The sequence below is a fragment of the Aristolochia californica genome, unplaced genomic scaffold, assembly GCF_029961685.1.
Source record: "Aristolochia californica isolate CCGP_79_NKW_82.1479 unplaced genomic scaffold, dmAriCali1.0.hap1 SCAF_12, whole genome shotgun sequence".
NCBI lineage: Eukaryota > Viridiplantae > Streptophyta > Magnoliopsida > Piperales > Aristolochiaceae > Aristolochia > Aristolochia californica.
The window spans coordinates 16,986,276-17,010,743 of NW_027181793.1; the positions used below are offsets into that span (position 1 = coordinate 16,986,276).

General features: G+C 36.5%; 1 protein-coding gene across 2 annotated transcripts; it reads left to right on the forward strand.

Annotated features, from left to right (window-relative positions):
- Window positions 1–1,238: 1,238 nt before the first annotated feature.
- LOC137945891 (protein TIC 40, chloroplastic-like) lies at window positions 1,239–22,725 on the forward strand. 2 transcript variants are annotated; one of them, XR_011111034.1, is made up of 15 exons: window positions 1,239–1,470; window positions 9,584–9,692; window positions 9,779–9,836; window positions 10,003–10,020; window positions 10,330–10,606; window positions 12,890–12,993; window positions 13,093–13,159; window positions 15,066–15,144; window positions 19,341–19,381; window positions 19,917–19,962; window positions 20,714–20,808; window positions 21,710–21,813; window positions 21,896–21,943; window positions 22,370–22,555; window positions 22,655–22,725. XR_011111034.1 is itself a non-coding variant. In XM_068791966.1 (14 exons), the coding sequence occupies exons 1-14, from the start codon at window positions 1,293–1,295 to the stop codon at window positions 22,427–22,429; spliced, it is 1,284 nt and encodes a 427-aa protein (XP_068648067.1). In that variant the 5' UTR covers window positions 1,239–1,292; the 3' UTR covers window positions 22,430–22,725. The 2 variants fall into 2 exon arrangements, 1 of the variants encoding a protein (XP_068648067.1); XM_068791966.1 differs by having other exon boundaries at window positions 22,370–22,725.
- The last annotated feature ends 1,743 nt before the right edge of the window (window positions 22,726–24,468 follow it).

Below are 24,468 nucleotides of genomic sequence, written 5' to 3' on the forward strand. Positions count from 1 at the left end.
TGTTCCCGCTCTGATACCAGTTGTTATGGTCCTGGATCTGATACAAGGATTCGTTATTACGGTTGCGGTTTGGCCATGGGGAGTTGTAGAACAACATGGTGGAATTGTAGGGAGACATGGAGAAGAAGATGAAAATCAAACCAGAAGGAAGCTTGAAAACCTTAGAGCTCGTTGAGGAGAACTCTAAGCCTGTTTAACCTAAAATTAACCTAAAATCAATGCTTGTCTTTCTCATTACTCTTATCCCTTAAATAGGGTTCACCCTGTTAGGGTTTAATATAAAATTTTACAAAAGTACCCCTATCAATAAAATATTCCAAAAATACCCCTATAAATAAAATATTTCAAAAATACCCCTATGGCCTAAACTGAAATAAAATAAAATAAATTAGGGAAAAATAATAAAATAATAATATTATTGTGTTCATAACAGTCCTTCCCCCTTTGATAGGGGGAAAGAGGGAGGGGTAGGGCCAGGATCAAGCTTCCCTTCTTGTTGACTAGGTTAGGGTGTATTTGTGTCAATTGAAAAGTGTAAGAAAATAACGGGATGAATTTTTTTTTTTTTTTTTTTGACTATTTCATTGTTTGTGTCATTTTTGGAGAAGGAAAACTTTTCCTCTTATTTATTTATTTATTTTACCCTTAAAATATTAAAAAAAGATAGGAAAATAATTTGTGGTGTTTGTGTCATTTTTGGAGAAGGAAAAAATTTCCTCTTGATATTTATATTCCTCTTACCCTTAAAAATACTAAAAAGGATATGAAAATAAATTTTTTATTGATCTATAAGAAAATATGGGAAAACTAAACCAAGAATCACTTAATTGGTTCTTGATCACTTACCTATTACTTTAACCTTATTTTTATAATTTATGTAATTAATTAAATTATAATATAAATACTGACATTATAATTAATTTTCTCAATATTTTCTATGGTGACACAAATGTAAGAAAATCAGCCAAAGAGAGTTTTTTTTTATAAGAATAGAGTCAATAAAAAATTATTTTTTGGTCATTTTTTTTCTATGCCAGGAAAAAATAGTCCTTTAGTTAGGACTCATTTGCTCTTCAAGTTAGTTTTATAACATTGTTATTGTAATTGCAAATAAAGTAATTCGCAAAATTTGATTAATATACTCTCCCTGTTCAATGGCAATAAAGTAAATTTTCCGTAATCCACTTGACTTTTATCATCGGGTCTCTGTCTTCGGTTCTGCGGATTTTGCCTGCTTCGTAAACCCACGGGTTTCGAACAACAGTCACTCTTTCTCTCCCGTTGTCACCGTAATGGAAAACCTTGCCCTAATATCCCCGAGATTTCTAACCGGCGGCTCGCTGAGCATCTCAGGTATTCCAGTTAGACGCACTTTAGCTCTTCCCCGGCTTTCAAGAGGAAAACCTCGTCATGTTAGAAGTGGAAATGTTGTTTCGGAATTGAGTGGAGATCGTGCTCTTCGAAAGACAGGTAACTTATCTTTCATTTTTAGTCAGTTTCTATGTTACTTCAAGTATTTTTTATTTTTTTTTGAAAATTGTGATAGCTTTCATTTTTTGTTTGGGACTAACTTCAACTTGTAAAAGTTTTTCGAATTTATGAAGTCTATGTTTACTTTTTTTATTTTAGGCCTAGATAATCAATTTAAACTCATTAGATGATATAGAGTTTGATAAATTTGGAGTTCCATGTGAGATCAGTTACTGGGTTCGTGTGTGCGTTTCATTTGCTAGAACTGCGAATCTGTTGGAAGATATTAGATTGATAAGGCTTCAAATGACACTGTGTGTCGGTGGCTAATATTTTCTATGATGAAACTCTTCTTTATTGTTTTAACGTCTCCATTTTTGTTGTTTTGGTTTCCTTAAAGATACTAAATTCAGAAGGTGTTTGAAATGTATATGTGCACAGTTGGCGTTTCTGTTGTTTGTTTTTAGCTCTACTGTTTCGTGTTTATATGATATTAGCAGATTGTGTATTGAATATGAAAGGAATAAACTGGCTCATCGATCATACTTTATGTCCTGTCTTTTGATTTTCAAGATTTGGCCATGAGTGATGTAAGGTTTTCTTATTTTCATTTTGAATGATGGTAATTAGCAATAATCTGGAAGAAAAGAATGCAAAGAGGATGGGGGAGTGAATAATCTGACGCCCTGAGGAAGGATGATTTTGAAGCTAGATCATATACAATGGGAGATTGCAGGGAAACTTTAGGTTTATCTAAACTACCTGAGATACAATTAGAGGATATGGGAATGTGCTGCAAGAGATGGTATGAGAAGAGCAAAGATCAAAAGCTCAAAGATGTGAACCAACACAATGGACAATGGGGGGCCTTTTTTTGTCCATCTAATTATAAGTAGACAATCCCTGTAATCATCAAATCGTTATGGTTGGAATGAGCTTTTTTATTTTTTACTTTTTACCTAATTTCTTGAAGGAGGGCAGCCAGTTCGACCCATGTAGAATCAATAGTGCTAATTGGTGTAAAACATGATAGACAGGGTTGGCTTTCGTTGATCATGAACAATGCTGCCACCACAAATGAGCGTGAGATAGCCCTGAAGAACTCCACTTGTTTGGCAAAATGATGGATTTGAAAATTGTTGGATGGGCCCAGTTCCATCTTAAAATGACTAGTCAATTGGGAGGCCCAGTTCCATCTTGAAATGACTAGTCAATTGGGAGGCCTATTTCTCAACCTTGTAACCAAACTTCTTATTACTAATCAATGCAGCAGGAATTTTTCTCACTGAACACTCCCATCATGTTTAGGCTTACACAATAACTGGTTTGAGACATCAACAACTCACATGGAGCACAAACTCACAACAAACTTACTCTATTCTTTCTTCCTCAATTTCTTCCTTTTTACATGGTATCAGAGGTATAAGATCGTATTTCAGGCATTAGTAGTTCTTCTTCGATCTTCTGGAAGTTCACATATTCCAGAAAAAGGGGATTTCGATTTTCATTGGATTGAAGCTAAATATCACATTTTTCTTGTTTCTTTCTGCCATAGTCTGAGGGTTCATGGTTCCTACTACTGATTGAGTCAATTCTATGCAAAATTTGTGCCTTTACAGGGTTATATTGTGGGAAAATTTCAAACTCTAGCTTGTGTAGGCATTGTAATGTCTACATCATCCCTAAGGAAGGTGATTTCATCCAGAATTTGCTTAATTGAAGCATCACTTGTTGGTTTTTTTGGGCTATTAATGGTGGAATTGATCTACATCATACCTGTTCTTGATGTTGTTCTTGCCCTAATTACCTGTGTGGGGTCCAGATAACCTGCACATATACCTGTTACTGTTATAGTGAGTTAAAAGGCATTTTATAAGAAATCAACATTTATTATCCATTTATGACTGATGAAAAAGAGTTGAGAGGAAGTAACAAGGAAAAATATTTCTTGCAAAGTTTTTGGAGGGTCTTTGCCTAGAGTATGATGCAGTACGAGCCCAACTGCTTGCATCAGATGAGGTTCCTTCACTTCCTAATGCATTCAATAGGGTGCTCCATGCAGAGATAGCCGTGACATCATCTGGTAGTAAGGAAGTAGCTACTGTTGATTCTGCTGTCCTTAGTTCTCATCATCGGTTAGAAGTTACTTGTGGTAGTGACAATAGTAACAGAGGTCTAGGCCTAGATGGCTCAGGTCGTGGCAAAGGTAGGGGTGGCCGAGGTGTACCCATTGTGGGCCTACTTACAGATGTTGGGAGTAGTTCGATAAACCGGCATTGGTGAATACTAGTGTCTGGGAGTAATGAGACTTCTACAACAACTCCTGTGGGTGATATTGTTCTTGGGGCTTCAGATGAGATGCAAACAATTACTTCAGAGGATGGCCCAATTGACTTTTACTTTTATTTCTGTGCCTCAATCCACTCTTGCTGCTACAACTACTCTAGCTTAGTCAGGTGATTTTGCTTTGCATGTGCATTCTAGTGTCTTTTGGGTTATTGATTCTAGTGCCTCATCTCATATGTCAGGTATGTCTTCCTTCTTTTTTAATCTTAGTTAATCTTCACAATGTAAACAGGTTACACTTTTAGATGGCTTGTTTTCTCTTGTTAGTGGAGTAGGATCTATTAGACCTACTTCTCCGCTGTGTCTTGATTATGTGTTATTAGTTCCTAAATTTCCTGTGGATCTCCTCTCAGTTAGCCAAATTACATTCTTTGAATTGTTCTGTAACTTTTTTACCCTTCTCATTGTGTATTTCAGGACCTCAAGACCAGGGAGGTGATTGGTTTAGGGCATGAGAGAAATAGTCTGTACCACTTGGAGGGATCATCGTCACATGTATCCTCTACGTTTTATGTTCATGGTACACCCTTCCAATATCATATTTATCTTGGTCATCTGTCTCCAATAAAATTGTCACAGTTATTCTTTGTTCATGGTACACCCTTCCAATGTGCTGCCTTCTTCATCTCAGTTCTAATGTGAGTCTTGCCAATTTGGAAAGCACCGCCGAGCGTCATTTCCTTCTAGTTAGTCTTCTATTTGTAGCATTTTTTAGATTGTCCATTCTGATGGATGAGAACCATGTTTTATGGTCAATACGTTTGGTCATAAGTATTTCTTGTTATTTATCGATGATTTTAGTAGATCTACCTAGGTGTATCTCTTATGGGAGAAATCTTAAGTTTTTGATGTATTCCAAGATTTTTGTAATGAAATAAAGATCAATTTGGTGCTTTGATCCGTGTTTTGCATACAAATAATGGGTTTGAGTTTATGAACCATAATTTTTTTTTGTCAATCTAAAGGTATTATTTATCAGTTTTCATGTGTGTATATTCCACATCAAAATGGTGTAGTCAAGAGGAAAAATTACCATTTGCTTGAAGTTGCATGCATGCTATATTTTATATGTACCTACCCAAATCATTTTGGTGAGATGTGGTCCTCAGTATCTGTTTCCTTATTAGCAAAATGCCTTCTACTCTCTTTGGTGGTATAATTCCATTTCATATTCTCAAGCCTGATGTTGAGTTATTTCCTTCGTGTCCTCGCGTTTTTGGTTGTGTCTGTTTTGTCTATGTTCTTGGATCACAAGGGATTAACTTTCACCTGAAGTTGTCAAATGTGTCTTCATGTGATACTCTTGAACACAGAAGGGTTGTAAATGGTTTTGTCCATCTACGAGAAAAACCTTTGTGTGCTTGAATGTTACTTTTTTTTTTTTTTTGAAATGTTGGATGTTACTTTTTTTAAAACACTCATTACTTTAGTTTATCTAGTTCTTCATCCATTGGTGCTATGTGTCCTACCTTTGTTACTCTTAGTCTTGTAGAAAATGTGCCTAGTTTACTACCTTTGGTTCTAGAATATAAACCATTACAAGTGTATCATTGTGGAAAGCATGGGACCACACCACAAAAGGCTCTCTCTTTGCAACCTGAATCAACACTTTCTTTATCTGAGGCTCTTAAGGTATGTGATCTCCATCTTCCCCTTGCTGTCTGCAAAGGTATTTGAGCTTGTACATGGTATCCTATTTCACAGTTTGTTTATTTTCATTTGCTGTCGGGGGAGTTGTTGGGTTTATATCGTCAAATATAATGCAGATGGATCCATTGAATGGTAAATGCATGTCTTGTGGCTAAAGGATATACTCAAGCTTATGGTGTTGACGTCTTTGAGATGTTTTCTCCTGTCACCCGGTTATCTATTGTTCGTATTCTCGCTTTAGTGGCAGTGCCACAAAGTTGGCCTTTACTCCTGCTGGACATTAAAATTGCGTTTTTATATGGTGTCTTGGATGAGATAAGATATATGGAGCAACCTCTTGGGTATGTTGCTCAAGGAGAGATTGGGAAGGTATGTAAGTTGAATAATACGACTTAAGTTCTTAAACAGAGTCCCAGGGCATGGTTTGACAAATTCAACAAAATGGTTATGGCATTAGGTTTTTCTAGAAGTCAATGAGATCATTCTTTGTTTTTATGCCAAGATCTACTGGTGTTGTGGTAATACTAGTTTATGTGGATGATATAATATTGTTTGGAAGTGATAAGCCAGGGAATTGAGGAGGTGAAGATACATCTTGCAAAAGATTTTCAAACCAGGGACTTACTATCTCTGAAATATTTTTTGGGTATTGAGGTTGCGAGGAGTAAACCCGGAATTGTGTTATCTCAGAGAAAATATGTGATAGATATGCTCCTTGAATATGGGTTATTAAGGCTAAGCATGTAGAAACTCTGATGGAAGTTGGTCATACCTACATGACGTTGATAGTCTAGAGCTCAAGGACAACATGTTGTATGTGACTTGCACGTAAGCTCATTTATGCTAACTTCACTTACCTAGATATATCATTTACGTTCAGTATGGTGAGCTAATATATGGAGCGTCCCCATAAGATTCATTTGGAGGGAGCCTAAAGGATTTTAAGATACTTAAAAGGAGCACAAAGAAAAGGTTTGTTTTATGCCCCCCCATAGTCATTTAAAGATTGAGACATACTCAAATGTAGACTATGCAAGGTCAAAACTGGAAATAAAATCTACTTTTGGCTATTGTGCTTTTGTTGGTGCAAATTTGGAAGAGTAAGGAATAGAATGTAGTAGCTCGCTCAAGTGTGGAAGCTGAGTACCGAGCAATTACTCATACAGAAAGTGAACTTTTATAAGTCAGATCGGTGTTACAGGAGATGAGGTTTATTACTACAGGCTATGACTATGCATTGTGATAATTAGACTGCAATCTTTATTGCTAGCAACCCTGCATTCCATGAACACACAAAACATGTAGAAGTTGATTGCTACTTCATCCTTGATGCAGTTATGAGTGTAGCAATGGTCACACTGTATGTTAGCTCACCTGATCAAATTGGTGATATTTTCACTGAAGCTGTGGGCAAGAAAGAGTTTGACATATTCTTTAATAAGTTGGGGCTTCTTGATATTTATGCCCCAGTTTGGGGGGTGTTAAAAGATATACAAAGGTGTTTTAGTCATTTTCAGTAACAATATATATTTCTGATGTTAACAGTAGAGTGTATGCCTATGGTTCAAATTTGGTTGAATTCTGATTTGTCCACATGGAGTTAAATGAGTGAGAGCTATGAGGGGCATTTTTGTAAATCTACTCTTATAATCACTTAATTAAGATAATAAAAGAGGAAGGTCAACTTTCTTAGCCTCCAACGAGTGTGTCTTTTACAATCTCTCCTCTCATCTCATTATCTTCTCTTCTCTTCATTCTTTCTTCCTCAATTTCTTCCTTGTCGCACCAGAGCATTAGCTAATGATGGTTTTGGTGTCGCCCTCAACGTGAAGAGCACACTGAAAACGATATTTGAAAATCATAAGACCATGACACAGTCCTTGAAGATCCACATAGGTGGAGTTTGAGATGCCAAGGGGGCTTGCAAAAGAAGCAAGGATGATGCCGAAGGAATCCTGAAAAACAACTGCAAAGCCCAAAGGCCTTGGATTGCTGAAGGAGGAGCCGTCAAAGTTAAGCTTTATAGCTTTGGGATCTGGGGGAATCCAACTCTCAGTACGAGGGGGCCTATGTGGGCAAGGCAAGAAACTTGAAATCAGCAGCTTCTAATTAGGCTGGCCTTGACACCTTCAAAGAGAGGAAGGGATCCAATCCCAGTAACCACTTGAGAGAAGATCTTTCCAGCAACTTTTTGCTAATGAGAGGAAGTCATTAGGAAAATTCTGCAATTCCTTTCTTTCCAGATGAGCCAGGGAACAAAAGCAAGGCAAGAGAGGAACATAGATTGACCGAGTGTGGGTTTTTAGGGGAGGTTGGCAGGGATGGAAATGGAGAGCTTGAATATACTGAAAAAGAAACACCATATGTGGAAAAAGAAGTGACAGTTGACCAGGAGATGGTCAATAGATTCATCCATACTATGGCAGAGGGGGCAGGTGCTATTGGGAATAGTGGTTCCTCGACAAATGAGATTATCCCTTGTAAGAATCTTTCCATGGAGGGCGAGGTGAATTTACTAAGTTTGAGAGCCTACTTAAATCAGATAGCAGTGGCTGAATTTTGATTTGAATCAGAGGAGGGGCATTTTGTTTTATTTTTCATAGTTTATCTTTGAAATTGTGATTGGCTTTTATTGCTTGAAAATTTTAGAGGGAGAGGTTTCTCAAATTCCAATAGGAAACACATTTCTGACAACTAGAGAAGGTCCAGAAACTCCTTTAGCCAACAAATCTAAAATGTTATTTGCAGTCCTCAAGGTGTGCTCCTATGATACATGAATATTAGCACATATGCTTTTAACATCATCAAATATATGCAAGAACCTTCATAGAGGGAGGCGGATTCCTTCGTCCAACTAATCACCATAGTACTCTCAATGATAATGGGGCCAGAAAAAGTCTGATGGTACAACTTGATACCCTATATTAGAGCTTTGATTTCAGTTTTGGCTGACTCACCAATTCCAACAGGACCTGAGTAAGTTAATGACACTTCCCCATCCTGATTTCTTAGCACCTCCTGTAGGCCCCAGATTTCCCAGCGAACTTCTGTCAAAGTTGAGTTTAAAATCATCAGCAGGAGTCCATGAGATGGGTAGAGGGACAGGGGTAGGGCTGAGTGTAGCTATAAGTTACCAATGTTTCCTTATCACCGAGACTTGTCTGAAAGTTGTTTTCATCCAATCAAGTTTGAAGCTCTACTAAATATCCTGTTATACCATCCACTAAATACAGCCATTTCAACATTCCAAGAGATGGCGGATTCTGTGTATAGGTTTGAGTGGTACAATCTGGAAATGTTCTCTCTTTACATACATGAATCCCAAACATGAATCACATGTCAGAATTTTTCTTTTGAGCTGCTGTCCAAAGGAAATGGAGGATTTTGAGGGGCTCAGAAGTTTCCATGTAAGCAGTTATGCTCATCTCCGGATTGTTTGCTGACCCAGCAAACTGTTATAGAAAGAGGCTGATAAAATGATTGACTGATTTCATCCCTGCCATCATTTCTAAAATATTTGGATGCCAGCAACTTCAAGAGTTCAGCTATTTGCAAAGCTTCATTGTCATTGAGATCCCTTCTAAAATGAAATATTGTAGATTGTTTACGAAGGTTGAATTTTTTTGTAAAGATTCTTCAAAATGCTCGATCTTTCAACTATTGTGAAGTCATGTCCTTAGGATCACTAACTTTTGTGGTGATAAGCTAACTACTGAAGGAGTTTTTTATGTTCTTTGTCATTCTTATGCAATTTTATTGTTGCTATTAATAATCCCTCTGAACTGTTTCAGCTCTATGTTAATACCGTTTTGTTGTTAATAAAAATTTATATACACTTTAAATCAAAAGGAATATATTGAAAATCTTTTCGTAATTTTTGTTTATAATGTGCTCTAAAAATTGTTATTGTGAGAGAGACCAAGCTCTGGTGCTAAAGATTACCCAATAACTCTTTTTGGGTGGTTTAGTATATCATTTCCCAAACTATAGTGTTGCAGTCCAGGTTCAAAGCCTTTTTTGAGAATTGATGTGGCTGCAATTCTTGGTTTCCTTTGTGTGATACTAAATTTGTTGTATTGTTCTGGTTGCTGATTGTCTGTCTGTTCTCATGCTGCAGCATTAAAAAATTTAGAGGCTTTTGCAAGCATTTCTTCTTCAGGCAGTCAAGAGACATCTTCAGTGGCTGTTAATCCGCAACCCTTGTTGCCACCGTCATCAACATCTTTGTAATCTCTTTTAGCGTTTCCTATATTTGTATGATCTTCAGCACAAAATTTACTTGAGTAATGATATTTCCTGCTTAACTTCTCAGTGGGTCACCTCTTTTCTGGATTGGAGTAGGGGTTGCCTTCTCAGCTTTTTTCTCATGGGTGAGAGGATTAAGAACATGTTTTTTTTGCCTTTTCAACAACCTAAGCTATTTCATTTCAAAAAAAAAAAAAAAAACAACCACCTAAGCTATTTATGTGCAAGTTCCATGACTTGATTAGTTTTTGATTTAGATTAGGCATTAACAATCTTGTTTGCATGTTTCAGGCAGCATCAAGCCTAAAGGTGAGTTAAATTATGTTACTGTTTTACAGCATAGGCCATTGATTATAGGGTATGCTTCTTAAAGTGCCTCTTGAACAAGGGAGAGTGGATATAGTTTAACTGCTATAGGTAAAGTGCCTTGTGAACTAAGGGAGACGGGATATAGTTTCACTATTATTGGTTTCTTAAAAGGTAATGGCAATATGCTAGGTGGGTGACTATATCCAGGTTGGATTTTTCATGAGTTTTGCAGTTTCGTGTTTTGACATTCAAAGAATTTCAAGTAAAACTTGATCGCTATTAAAATGGTTAATTGGATTTTTCTCCCAGAAATATGCAATGCAGCAAGCTTTCAAAACATTGATGGGTCAAATGCCATCATCGCAGAATACCCAGTTCAATCTTCCTACCTTCTCACCAGGGTCACCTTTCCCTTTTCCACCACCTCCAACATCGGGATTGGGGTCCCTGTCTGTGTCTGCAGTAGCTTCACAGCCTGAAGTTACTGTAGATGTCACTGCAACGAAGGTGGAAAGTGCACCTGTTTCTGAAGTCAAAGCAGATGTGAAGGAGGAGGCTGAAACAAAGAAGGAAGTGCAGAAATATGGTATGTAAGCTGGTTGATATTGCAAGATTTACCCACTCTATTTGATGCATTTTTTTTTTAAAAAGAAAGTTGATGCTTTCCTTTTCCTTTGGATTGAACACTATGCCAGAGTTTGCCTCATGATTTGGTTCTTAAGTTGCTCAAGTCTGCTATTGAAGACCTTGAAAAACTCCCTGTCAAGTGTTTCTCTTTCTTCAATATGTTGTACTGCATCAAGTTTCTCTTCTTTGTTTGATTGTTTTCTAGTATTAAGTTCCTCTTTGTCCGTTATAGATGTGAAATTTCAAAACTAGAACTTCATTAGTGGACTTTTTCCCTTTTTTTTTTCTGAATGATGATGTATAAGCTATTAAAAAAGAGTAAAGATTACAATACCTTGCTAAACAAGACCTTCCTCCACGACAAAGTGTTGGAGTGAAACACCTAATTTAGCCTGAGCGTCAGCTAAGTGATTAGCTGACCTAGGGATGTGCTTAAAATTACAGTTTAAAGAAGAGATTAAATTACATATATCATAAAACATGTCCCAATGACCCCATGATGGAAGAACTGTCTTTGCACATCAATTGATGACGATTTTTGAATCTCCTTCAATGCAAAGGGGCCCAATAAGATGATTATTGAAGATCCGAAGCCCATTAAGTAACCCAAAGAGTTCAGCAGTAGTTGAATCTGAAATTTTGATTGGCCCAGTGAAAGAAAAAAAAAGAATACCGTTACTGTCATGAATAACATCACCAAAGTCCGCTGGGCCTGGGTATCCAAAAACACTTCTGTCAAAATTCAATTTATAGTGGCCCATTGGGGGAGGAGACCAAATTTTCATAGTTGGGGGGCGAGGTGGATAAGACATGCCAACAATTACTTGCCAGTTCTCTCGAAAATTAGATCCCTTTAGATTTCTGAATTTCTTACGCAGAAGGATCCACGCAGTAACTTGGCCAATAATTTTTTCAACGAGTGTATCGCAAGGAATAGATTTTAAATTAAATTTGCGATTATTCCTTTCTTTCCATAATGCCCAAATGATATGTCCAACATAGAAAGAGATCAATAATTTTCCAAGTTTTGGGAGGCTTGCATTAGTAACTGAGAGGATGGTAGATGAGAGATTTTGAGAGGGGCAGTATTGGAAACCGATTTTGTTGAGGAGGCTAGTCCATACAAAATTGGCAAAGTTGCAATGTAAGAGGACATGGGTGGCTGTTTTTGGGAAGTTTGACAGAAGGGGCATAGAGGGTCGAGGATAGGGTTCCTCACCGGATTAGGGAATCTAATTTGAGGATTTTATTCCCACATGCGGACCAGATAAAAAATTTTGCACGAGGAGGGGCAAGCAAAGTCCATGCAATGGCAGCAGGATGTTTGGTTTGTGGAGGGCTAGGACAGCTCAGGAAATTGTATGCAAATGAAGTAGAGAAATTACCTTGAGTGCATGGTGTCCAAATGAGAGTATCAGACACATTTATGAGTCTCACTGAGGACAGAATACTGATGAGATTGGATGCCATCAGTGCCTCTGAGTCTGTAAGTGATCTTCGGAGATTTAAGTTCCATCCTCCAGAATCAGTTCTCTAGTCTGAGATGGACACTTCAATATTTCTGGCCAAGTTAACCAAGCTGTGGCTGATGTTGATGCTGCGAGTGCCGGCCCACTAGTCTAACCAAAATTTTGTTACATTTCCCGTACCAGTGTAGCATTTGACAACCTTCTTAAAAGCAGGTAACAATATTACAATTTTTTTTCCATATAGAGGACAGTCTATTATATCTTCCTCCCTCAGTCCACCAACCAATTAATTTATTTGCTTTTGCAGCAACTAATTTCCTCCAGATCAGATCCGGATATAAATTAAACCTCCAAATCCATTTAAGTAACAATGCAGAATTAGTGGTAGCAGAATTGTTTCTTGTCAATATTTTGGATTAACATGAACTTTTTCATGAAAAAAAATTTTAGATGGATGGAAGAGTTTAAGTTTTTTTCAAAGAAAGAATGTTCTGTGCTTTTTGTTTGGGTAATTTTGCTTTGCTGTTCTTTAAAGGTTGATACTGATCATCTTATTTTTCTACCTTGAGAATAAACATTTCTTTATTAGTGAAAGTATGTATATTCTTATTGTCATCATGTAGCCGATGTATATGTGCTATATTTTAACAGTTATCCTTGTAATCTTATAGATGATTGACACCCATGAAAATTACGTTTAACTTTTGGTTTTCACAAGAGCAAATGAAATAACACCCAACAGATACCAAATATTGTTGTATTTTTGTTTGCAGCTTTTGTTGATGTTACTGCAGAAGAAACCATGAAACAAGATCCTTTTGGCTATTCTAAAAAGTCAAATGTGGGGAGTCCTCAAGATTTTCATTCTGCTGAGAATGTATGCTGGTGCAATGAATTGTTGTTTATTGGATTCAGAGATTACATGTAACATTAAATCTTATAGCATCTTAAAGTTTTTGTGTTATATCTGTAAAAGGTCTCAACAAATGGAGTAGCTACTATGCAGGGTGAATATGCTTCCACCAATAGCACTGAAGCCACAGGTAAGTGTTGTTCTTCGCATTGTTTCAGATGATTAGCTCTTTTTTTTATTTTATTTTTATTTTTTTAAGTAAAGAGAGAAACCGGAAGCATCCCCAAAAATACTGAACTCAACCCATATCTAATGGGAATGAATCACCTAAAACCAAATGCTGCGAAGAAACCCCCAAATGTGCTAATGAATCAACAAACAATTTGCACTGCTTGCAACGTGATTGCTAACAAAAAAAAAACCTCTTGCCGAAGGTTTGAAATCTCATCATTATAATGAAGTAACCACCAAGGAGGACATGCTGAAGATGTAAGCCAATAAATCCCCACTTCTCAATTCCCTTCCATAGGACAGGGGAAAGAGAACTCTCAGAAATCCCTCTCTTTGGGAAAAAAATACACTTGGTCCAATGGCATTCTTTCCAAACTCGACAAATTCCTTGCAAATAATGACTGGCTTCAACTTTTTGGCAACGCATTTGGTCAAGTTCTTAATAAAGTTGGCTTTGACCATTGGTCGATCCAAATCAACACTCACCCCCGAGTTTGGGGTCAATCTTTGTTTCGCTTTGAAAACACCTGGCTCACCTGGCTTCAACTTTTTGGCAACGCATTTGGTCAAGTTCTTAAGAAAGTCGGCTTTGACCATTGGTCGATCCAAATCAACACTCACTCCCCAGTTTGGGGTCAATCTTTGTTTCGCTTTAAAAACACCTGGCTCGCTGATGGAACTTTTACATCTCAACTTGCCGTCTGGTGGCAAGATCTTACTCACCACCCCAACCCGGGTTGGTGTTTCCCCCTCAAGCTCAAAGCCCTGAAGTCCAGAATTCGCACTTGGTCCACCGACCATCATGAGCTTCTTTCAAAATTCAGTTTAGCTAACCCTCATCAAAAGGGATCCATGCATGAGTCTCGCCCACTCATGTGGATCAGTGGAGCCAGGCGTTATCTACCAATTGACTCAAGTAATGAATCTTAGAAGTTGAAGAATTTTGAAATTCTGCTGGCCCACAAGATTACATGGTGAAAAACTTTCTCAGTGTCACCAATGATCCAACAGTTTTAGATTTTCCATTAAACGTATGACTGCTCCAATCTTTTCAATGTTGTAATTGCTGCCTGCAAGTGACTTATCTAATGCATTGTGTAAATGTTTATCTTGTCAGTGTTTTTCCCTCAAAATTCTTCTCCCTGTTCTTTGTCCACTCTTATTTAATGCATTATATGTCTCTTTTTTTTAATCTCTTCTCTATGCAATAGAAGTTTCTTAGTCATGTTTAGTAGCTTGTTCTATAAACTGCTCAATTATCTGAGGCAGAGAGATTGCATTAAAGTTTGACTACGTGGTTAGTTCCCTTTTCTCTTCTCCATTTAAGAGCTTCCACTGCCTTGTGAATTAGCTTTGCCAGCAAACAAATATTTTCTTTCATTGTCCTCTAGCAAATTTTTCCCTGGTGCAGTTCCATGTTCATTGGTTAACCACACCCACATGTTTCTACTCGTTCATAGTCATAACTATTGTTTGTGCTGCATCTGATGGTAGATGTTGAGATTTTCCCATGCTAGTGTTTACTATTTTCTGAAAGATATCAGCTTCATCAACCCCTTGGAACCCAAGGCACATATTGGATGAAGTAACTGACCTTTCAGCCGAGTGGCATATTTCTTGGAGAAAGGTCCCATGATGTGCAAACTCAATCACAGCCTTGCCAAAGCCTATGGAAAAATTCTGTCCTTCGGGCCATTTCTTGTCCTCATGCTCACTTTGATCTAGCTTGTACTGTACTGTGCACACTATGTACAGCCTATGTTTTCTCAGCTTAATTTAATAAAAGCTAATCATCATTTCAAAAACAAAAGCTTCATAATTGTCCTAGTTCAAATATCTAATTAAATTAAATTGTCCATGAACAGGAACATCTAGTCCTATCCTGTCTGTGGAAGCTTTGGAGAAAATGATGGAAGATCCAACTGTGCAGAAAATGGTCTATCCGTAAGTGAGCCTCTCTCTCCCTCTCTCTTATGTTAGTAAATATTACCTATTCATTTCTCAGTTTTGTTACTTTTTTTTCTTTTTTCTGATAATCATCATTTTATCACCAAATATTGAGGTTAAAGGTGGTCTTGTAAGACCATATACTTTTCCTTTTTCCTCCTTTCAAAAAGCATGTAGACTCTTTGTCTATTTCATATATCCTTTTTTCAATATTTGTCATGTTATCATACAAATAGATAATTATATCTTTCAATGATAATCTAGATGAATGCTTTCCTTTGTTTTCTTGTGACATGTATACTTATTTGTTGACGCAGATCTAACTCTAAGTTCATTCTGCATTTTTTTTTTTTTGGAATACTCGTGATTTCAAGTTGTACATGCCGGTTTTCTGTATTTGATTTTTGAAACACTCATGATTTCAAGATGTACAAGCATGCATTCATACTTCCTTATTTGGGGATGTTTTTTCTTTTTGTGTTGGTTATATATTTTTCTAGAGCATTAGGGTTAGGATGGGAGAAGTACTATAATTTGTTTTTATTTGTTATTTTATTTTTTTGGTTGTTTCAAAGCAATGAAAAGTGATACATCATTAAAGGAAACTCCTCAAATTTGAGAAGATTACTTCAAGAGGAGTATCATAGCAAAAAGAAGAAAAATAAAATAGGAAGAGAATTTTTATTTTTTTTGAAACTGGTGAGCTTTATTAAGTGAGAAAGAGAGGAAACAATGAATTAGGGAGCATTTCCTTTATAACAAGAGATTGGAGGAAGGCTCCTTGTTTTGAAAGCGAAGCAAGCGCAAATTGGTTTTAGGAAGGCCATCGACAGACTCTGCCGTACTTGTGGAGGGGAAGGAACAAGCAGAGAAAAACGATGAAATAGAATCTTGTCGTTGGTAGCCCGCCAAGGGGGCTCGACAAAGGAGGAACACCAATTTATCACCACTTCGGAGTCTCGTCTTCAATGAAAAGGGATCTAGAGAGGTGATCACAGAAAACAATGAAACCCTGGAGAAGTGCCATGAGCTCAATAGAAGTGGAATCAAACCCAGAATATGAGATGAGAATAGAACCATCAGAATCTTGGATGGCTCCACCAAAACCGGCACATCCGAGGTTGCCTAGAATGCTTCTGTCAAAATTAAGCTTGAGGATGCCAGGGGGTGGAAGTTGCCAATCTTGTAAGGTGGGGCTATGAGATGGTGCAGACATTTGAGCAATGTCCTGCCGATTGCTGTGGAGAGAGATCCCACCAAGATGCTGGAATTCCTACCTAGAGTGGATCCAGGTAGTGATCTAACCAATAATGCAACTCGAGACATCGTCATCACATGAGAACTTGCAATTGAATCTGTAATTGTTCTTTTCTTTCCATAAGCCCCAATGAATATGCGTGAGGCATGTCGATAGGAGAAGTTTACCCAGCTGAGGGAGGGGGAGACCTAGCAGCAAGTCGCACGTGGCACATGGCAGAGAGGCTACTAGGGATGCAAATTTGGATCCCAATCATAATGATCAGCTTGGTCCAAACTCTCCATGCATTCGTGATGTGAAGGAAACAGTGGGAGATAATCACATCTTCGTTGTTGCAGAGGGGGCATTGGATGGATGGATCCAAGTTGCCTCTTCTCCGCAGATTATCCACGGTCAGAATTTTACTGTGGAGAACACCCCAGATAAAATACTTGACCTTGAGAGGGGCAGAATGTTGTCAGGCAACAATGGCTTGGTGAATTTCGCAATTAACTGTCTAGCTAGAAATGTGGTGGTAGGCCAAAGTAGTCGAGAGTGATCCACTATCAGCGGGTCTCCAAATCAGTTTGTCCATAACGTTCCTTTTGATTTTGATTGTATTGAGATCATTGAGAAGGTGACTAGCATCTCAAGCCTCCTAGTCTTTTAAGCCGCGACAGAAGTGAAGATTTCAACAGCTGCTATGGACCCAGGAATTGGCCATTGAGATAGAGGGCTGGCAACTGAGGCAATGCACTAAGTGGTCCCGATTCCCTCCACTAGTCATTCCAGAGAATTTGCCAACCCGTTGGCACTTCTACAGGTGTGTCACCAAAAAATGTTTGGCACTTCATAATTATAACATTTAGATCTCTTTCTAATCTAAATAATAGAGTAAAGGCTGAAGTGAATTATTATCTCTTACCCATCCATCAAGCCAAAAGAGTGTATTTACCATTCCTAACATGAAAGGTGAATCCATCATCAAAGTATATTCTACTTTTTCAAGTAGATTTGGAAAAACTTGAAGCTTAGATAAAAGCAAGTAGAGGAAGCCCATTTTTTCATTTAACTCACAATGGCAATTTTACTTGATTACCTATGCTATCGTTCTACCTATCCATTTAAAAAAGGATATGGAACAAAATCTTTACATGTGCAAGGTTTTACCTGTTTACCTAGATATTATTTATTAAATGGAACGAGTTTGGTTAAGGATTAACTCATATCTGACTATCCAATTGCTCTAATAAAGGATGAGATAGCTCTGAATTTTTAATCTCTACTCATGTAAGTTTAAGAAAAAATCTGCCTATATGTAGAGGATGACTTAATTTGAAGAGTCTTTAGTTGAAAAGCCATTAAATAATGCTTAATTATTTTTATATCTTGTGTTATATTATATATAATATATGTAAAATTGAAAATGGTGATTCATTAGTCAATCAAAAGTGTGCAATGAAGAGGGGACAGGAGAATCCTCAATAAATAAACATGATTTTGTTACACCCGACTTAGCTAAGACATCACCAATGTGATTGGCTGATCTTAAAACATAATGCCATGGTACATGAAGAGTAGACGGCAAGTGCATTATCTCAGGTTGGAAGCACTAGAAGACCAAGAAATAAATCTGGAAAAGTCTCCTTCCATCATTAGAAGCCTTAAAAAACTGCTGAACATAGAGCCGTTAACTGTTGAAGTTAGGCTCTGATTTCTGCTACCATTGCATCAAACATACCAATTAGGCCTGATAAAGTAAATAGAATGGCCCCATCATGATCCTAAACTATCCCCTCTATACCAGCAGGCTCTATTTTATATCTTATGTTATGTTGTTATATTATTTATAATTATTTTATAAATTTATTTATTATATTTTAAAAGTTTTATTTACTTGTTTACCCGATCACCTGTGGGTAGTCTGGTAAATAAATGGTCATGTAGCATTCTTTGCCTGTTTTGGATAAAACGGATAAGAAAACAGGTTTTCTTGTAATTGGAACAGGTAAGGGAATCTCTTACCTGTTCTATTTGTTACTGGTTGCCATCCCTATCAACCATATTCAAAAACTGTTTGTTTGAAATTCCATAACTGGAATGTGTCTGCTGGAATACTGTTGAGAAAGAGAAAACAAAGAAAATAAAGCTTGATAGATGGGAGATGCATTTGATTGTAGTGGCCCTATGGTATGCAGCAGGGGTCTACGGCAAGATGGAAGAAGGATAGAGTGAAGAGGTCTGAGATTCAAAATATTAAATGTAAAGATATCCCTTCCCTGCTGCCCCCCTCTATTTATTGTTAAGCTTCCATTGTTAAGCTTCTACCATGTAAAACAATCTCCTCTTTCTTCATTGTTGCACATTTGAGCAACTCACTATCTTGCATTTCCTTGGGTTCTCCCATTGTATCGAAATCAGCTGAACTTGACAGGCATCATTTTATATTTTTAATTACTTGAACCAAGATACCTTTGCTCTTTTTTCTTTTTCTTTTTGAAATGAAGATTCCTTTGCTCTTATCATCTATATTCCATCACCACTTCCACCATACCATTTTGGTCATTTGTTTGTTTTTGCTGATCCCACAGCTGACTTTCGTCTTTGATCATTATTTTTCTGTGGAGCAACTGTTTTGATACATTAATGTCTTCCATCTTAGATGAAGTAAAAAAAAAAAAGTCTGTAATCTTATATGCTACTCTGTTCATGTCCCCTCAATTAGCATACCTTTTCCATTCCTCTGCACTTTGGGATTGTGTGAAATTCAAGTTTGGTTCCAGTTTTCCATCAGGAGAAAGGATAGTTATTGTTGTGATATTGGTGAATAAATTAACTTGTATCCGGGGTATTTTTTAGTGTTGATAGTACTGTCTAATTCGATTTTGATCTTTTTCCTTCTTTATTCCTGAAATATTTTTTTCTTTATTTTATTTATTTATTATATATTTGGCAGCTATTTACCCGAGGAGATGAGGAACCCTTCTACTTTCAAATGTAAGCTTATATCTTTTTCACCTGCATTTTTCTCTCAAACTTGAATATTTCTATGAGTCAACCCAGGTTGGACCTGGAAAGCATTCACCTTCAAGGACATCTGAAGCTTAACCATCTTTTTTTTTTTTAAATGAAAAGCTTAACCATCTTATTGCGAATGTTTTGTTCTGCATGTGCATCTAGAATGCGAAATTTTAATTTGTTCTCTTGAGTTATGTAGGCACTCTAATTTAGATTAAGGCCAAAAATGTACCCTTCGTCAAGTTTTATATTTTAGAATTTTCTTTGAATTGCTATGACAAATTGATTCTGTTAAAGAGGGGAAAATGTTCTCCTGGAGCAAAAAAATTCTATCTAATTTTCTTTTCCTTTCCTTTCTGCAAAGAGCTTTTCTGTGATGAGCAATGATTGAACCAAACAAGCTATTATTTTTTTTCTATCTGTACTTTTTTTATATAATGCATGTGAGGTTTTAGTGTAACTTTCAAGACAACTTATTTAGTAATGATCGGCAGCATTAACTATCTTTTTTCAGGGATGCTCCAAAATCCGCAGTATCGCCTACAGTTGCAAGATATGATGTAAGTACTTTCTTTTACTGATGTTGAACATTGATGCCAAATTCTCTTTTGAATCATGGTGTGTTTAATTGTTAGAAAAAGATAAGCTGGTTCATGTCATTGCAGACAGTTCTTGTTTATGTCTTCTTTTTAGTTAAGTTACTAGATGTTGGTTGTGTTCCTCATTGATGATACAGGTGGTGACTGTGTCACAGGGTGTGAAAGTTTTTTTTTCCATTCATCTAGTTGTTGGTTTACAGTTGATAGGAAATCCAGACATATTTCGTGGATGACATAAAATGCAGGTGGTCCTCACAGTTGTAGTGCCCATTTAGATTAGGAGAAATGATGAGACCCCATGATTTAACTTCTGCGCAAGAAAGACTAAAATGAGGAACTGACTTGCTATCACACGACTGATAGGGTTCTACTTTTAGATTGTGGATTTTCGAAACCCTTAGAAATTGATCATGACCATCTTTAAATATGTGGCATCAAGGAATTTCTATGCATTTGAATTTCTTGTTACCAGTTTTTCTCGGTTTATGTGATCTTTGAATAATGCATCCATGCTGCCATTTCCACATTGGAATTGTTATGGTGCCATTGAACAAAAGTAAATTGTTAAACAAGATCTTTGTTCTTGAATTTTGTCCGACCCTTGCTCTGAATTTCCATGCTGATAGGTTCTATTATCTATTCCAGTTTACAGTTCTATAAATTTTTTTGTTTGGTGTGTCCTGCTAAAGTCAACTGCTGCTTTGTCTCTCAGAAATAATATGGGTGGAAGCACAGAATGGGACAATCGGATAATGGATTCCTTAAAAAACTTTGATCTAAGCAGTCCAGAGGTCAAACAACAGTTTGGTGAGTTTGTGACTAATTTTAAAAAGCATTTATGACTACTTTCTGCTGAGTGATAACAGATATGTTATGTAACTATTGCCAACAAGTAATCCATGGATGTACAAATTCTTTTTGAATAACTTGAGCACTTAACTGGTTCAATGATTTCATAAATGTTGAAACCAAATAATGAAAGCACACTAGTTATTAGATTGTCAGGTTTTTCATGTCTGTTCTAGGCTGCAAGTAGACAGAGCTTGTTGTCATTACCTTCTATATCTCCTGTTATGATCGTACTAACCATACCATGGAGTTTCATGAACAGCTGACTTAGAAGATAATGAAAAAAAGCAATTAAATTGCTGATAATGGTGATAAGAAATCGAAAATTGTTTTCTAAACTTGTGTCTTTTGTTCTCATCATCATTCGTTGAGGATTGAGTCTTCTCCTTATATCTGTCATTACCATTAAAAAAAAATTCATGTGAGCTTTCCCTTGTTCTCTAGCACACATACATAATTAATGTTTAAACAAGTTGGCAGATGGATGTAAAACTGTAGATATATCTGCCCGTATGTGGTCCTTTATTGTGGTTGTTTTCTAGATTACTATGGATAATGTGATTGGATTGGTATATTATATTCCAGAGGAGAACGTAAGGTAATTTGACTGGTTCAATTTTTCCTTGGGTTCTGATCTTGTTGCTTAATACTAGTGCTGTATCAGAAATTTTGACCATCTTTGACTTGATCAAGATCTATTTTTTAGTCAATAAGTATGGTTTGGTTTTCTCATTATTTTACAAAGAAAAATGGTTTGATTTTATGACCATGCGCTGATAATGATGCTGCTGTATTAGTTCATAACATCTTAATTCTTTTATAAAGTTATATATCTGTAGTTTAACCATCAATTTTGTAGACCAAGTTGGGCTCACTCCTGAAGAAGTAATTTCAAAAATAATGGCAAATCCTGAAGTTGCTATGGCCTTTCAAAACCCCAAAGTGCAAGCTGCTATCATGGATGTATGTATATTAACATGCTCTCTGCTAAAGTGTGTTTTTTTCTCTTTTTTCTGGTTTTGACTGTTATTATGACTTTATGCAGTGTTCGCAGAACCCTCTCAGTATAGCGAAGTATCAAAATGATAAAGAGGTGAAAACCCAAATCTCTTTCTTTATTCTCTATTGACCTTGATGTAAAATTTACATTAGGTGGCCTGCTTCGTCTTCAACTTGGACTCAAATATTCTTCCAATGAGTGTAGATTTGTATATTTGTGAGGCATCTGATCTCTGTAGAGGATTTTCTCACATGCCAAAAACAAGTCACTTGATCTACTTGTTACATTTCCGTTAGCTTTGATACCTTTTTTTTTTTTTTTTTTTAAATGATGCTACTCTACCTACCTTTAGCTAGAACAGAGTGGTGCTACATGACACTGATGTAAAACTTTCTTTATTTCCTTACAATAGGTTACATGTTCTTGAAACTTGCATATACATGTCTGCTTATAATTGCTTTCTTTGCCGCTATATGTTCAGTCTTTCATTTCTTTTGACTTGTAATTGACTTTTCTCAGGTAATGGATGTATTCAACAAAATATCAGAGTTATTCCCCGGGGTGACAGGTTCTCCATGACTTCTATGGGCAAAGTTATGATTTGAGTTAATTTTCATGTCACGGGTTTTGCTTTGCCAATAGTAGAGAGGAAAGTGTATCATGCTTGGGAAGGCTTACAAGTCAATGGCCTGGAGCTTCAACAAGGTTAGCTTTTTCACTACGCCTTCCAGCTTATCCCATGATGTGTTATGGTGCTACTTCCAGGAGTAAACAAGCTTACTTGTAACTACTGAACATGTGCAGTATGTCTTTGTATTAGCTGTTCAGTGAACTTCTGCGGCAATCATGCAATGAAATTTTCACTTTTGTCTGTTTGTACTGCTATTTGTCTATTGGATAATCTCTGAGATGTAACATACCGGCTGTGAGTTGGCGAACCTCAATCTTTTCTTAATCTGTGACATGTATCAAGTCGGAACTCGTACCATTTCGGTCTACCAGGTGTAAGAACATTCTTTGTATTTTCCATCCAAGCTTGGTGAATCCATAATTGACAAAGATGGCCATTCTTCTCTTTAACTTGATTTACTATTTTGAAGGAACTTTATTCTATTTTACTGGCGTGTTTAAGTTATGCATCCTTACTTTCTTGAAGTATTCAGTTAATTTGTTTGTAATTAGTAAGTCTGTCCTCCCAAAGGGGTAAGAAAACAAGTTTCTGGTTCGAATAGTCAGTCTTTTACTTGCTTAGGCCATCAGCAAAGCATGGCAGAATATGATATCCAAGTGTACTTGAATGAAGGCGAATCGTTTTTGTGATTTTCTAGGTAGGCATTCTCTCCAGAAATAGATTTGGCCAAGATACTGTTGATCCAATATGAAAAGCTATTTAGTGCCAAATGGTTATCTCAGCTGTCCCATCATGATTGGTAATAGTTTTTATTTATAAATAATTATTTTTCTTTTTTGGTAATAGTTTTCATAAAATTTATTATTTATTAAAATTATATATATGTTTATTTATAAATTATGAATTATCTTCTCCGATTACTTCAAAAAATATTATTTATTATATAGTATATTTTAAATTCCTTTAAACTAAAATAACATTAATCTAACTTACTTATTCCCCCTCCTAGGGAAAAATAGGGAAGGATAAAAAGAAGGGGAGAAAAGAGGAGAGGGGAAAAAATTATAAGTGAAGGGAAAAAAACAAAAAACTAAATAAAAAAAATGTAGGAAGAGGAGAAGAGAAAAAGGAAAAAAATATAAAATTATAAAAATATTTTCTCCCAATGAGTTCTTTTTGCCAGGGAATTCAAATTCAATGGCGAAAGTTTTAGTTAGTTTGGCTGGCAGAAATGATTTTTCTTGTTGTGTATGACTGAAGGCTTAAGTGCTCATTTGGATTGAATTGTCTCATTTGAGGAGTTTCACAGGTTTGTACTCGTATTTCAAACCTATGACTAGCAAACTCAACATAAAAATTTACAAATCCACTAATCTGACATGCGTAAAAAAAATACAAACTCATAAATTTTGCCATTACTTTGTTGCCATCAAACTTTGAGATACAATTGTCCCAATCAAAAAAAATAAAAAAATAAAAAAATAAAAATTGAGAGCAATGGAGTCGCACCACGAACAGGAAGTCCCCAATTTTCTCTCGTGATTTCTCTCTTCTTGTGTTTTTTTTTTCTTTTCTCAAATCACCTTCCCATAATGACTCTTATCTCATCCCCCAATTTTATCTCTCCTTGCTTCTGTTTTTCCCTCAAATCTCCATCCCATAGAGCCTTCTTTCCTTTTTGTGTTTTTTTTTTTCTTTTCTAAACCGAGTTTGCTTAGAGTGTAAGGAGGCAAGAGGCGTTTGCAAATCAGCAAACTCTAATATCCTCTTGACCCCCGTTGTTTATTATTTGAAAACATGGGGTTTTTTAGTTGGAGAAGTAACATCAAAGAGAATAAAAGGATCAAAACACTTGGGTGATGCATCGAAATCTAAACACCCAAAAACCTCTTGACCCATATTATGAAAAACAAAGCTTAGTTTCCAAAGGTTATACTCAAGTAGGAATATACCTCGAAGAAACCTATGCATTCGTGGTGAGATTAGA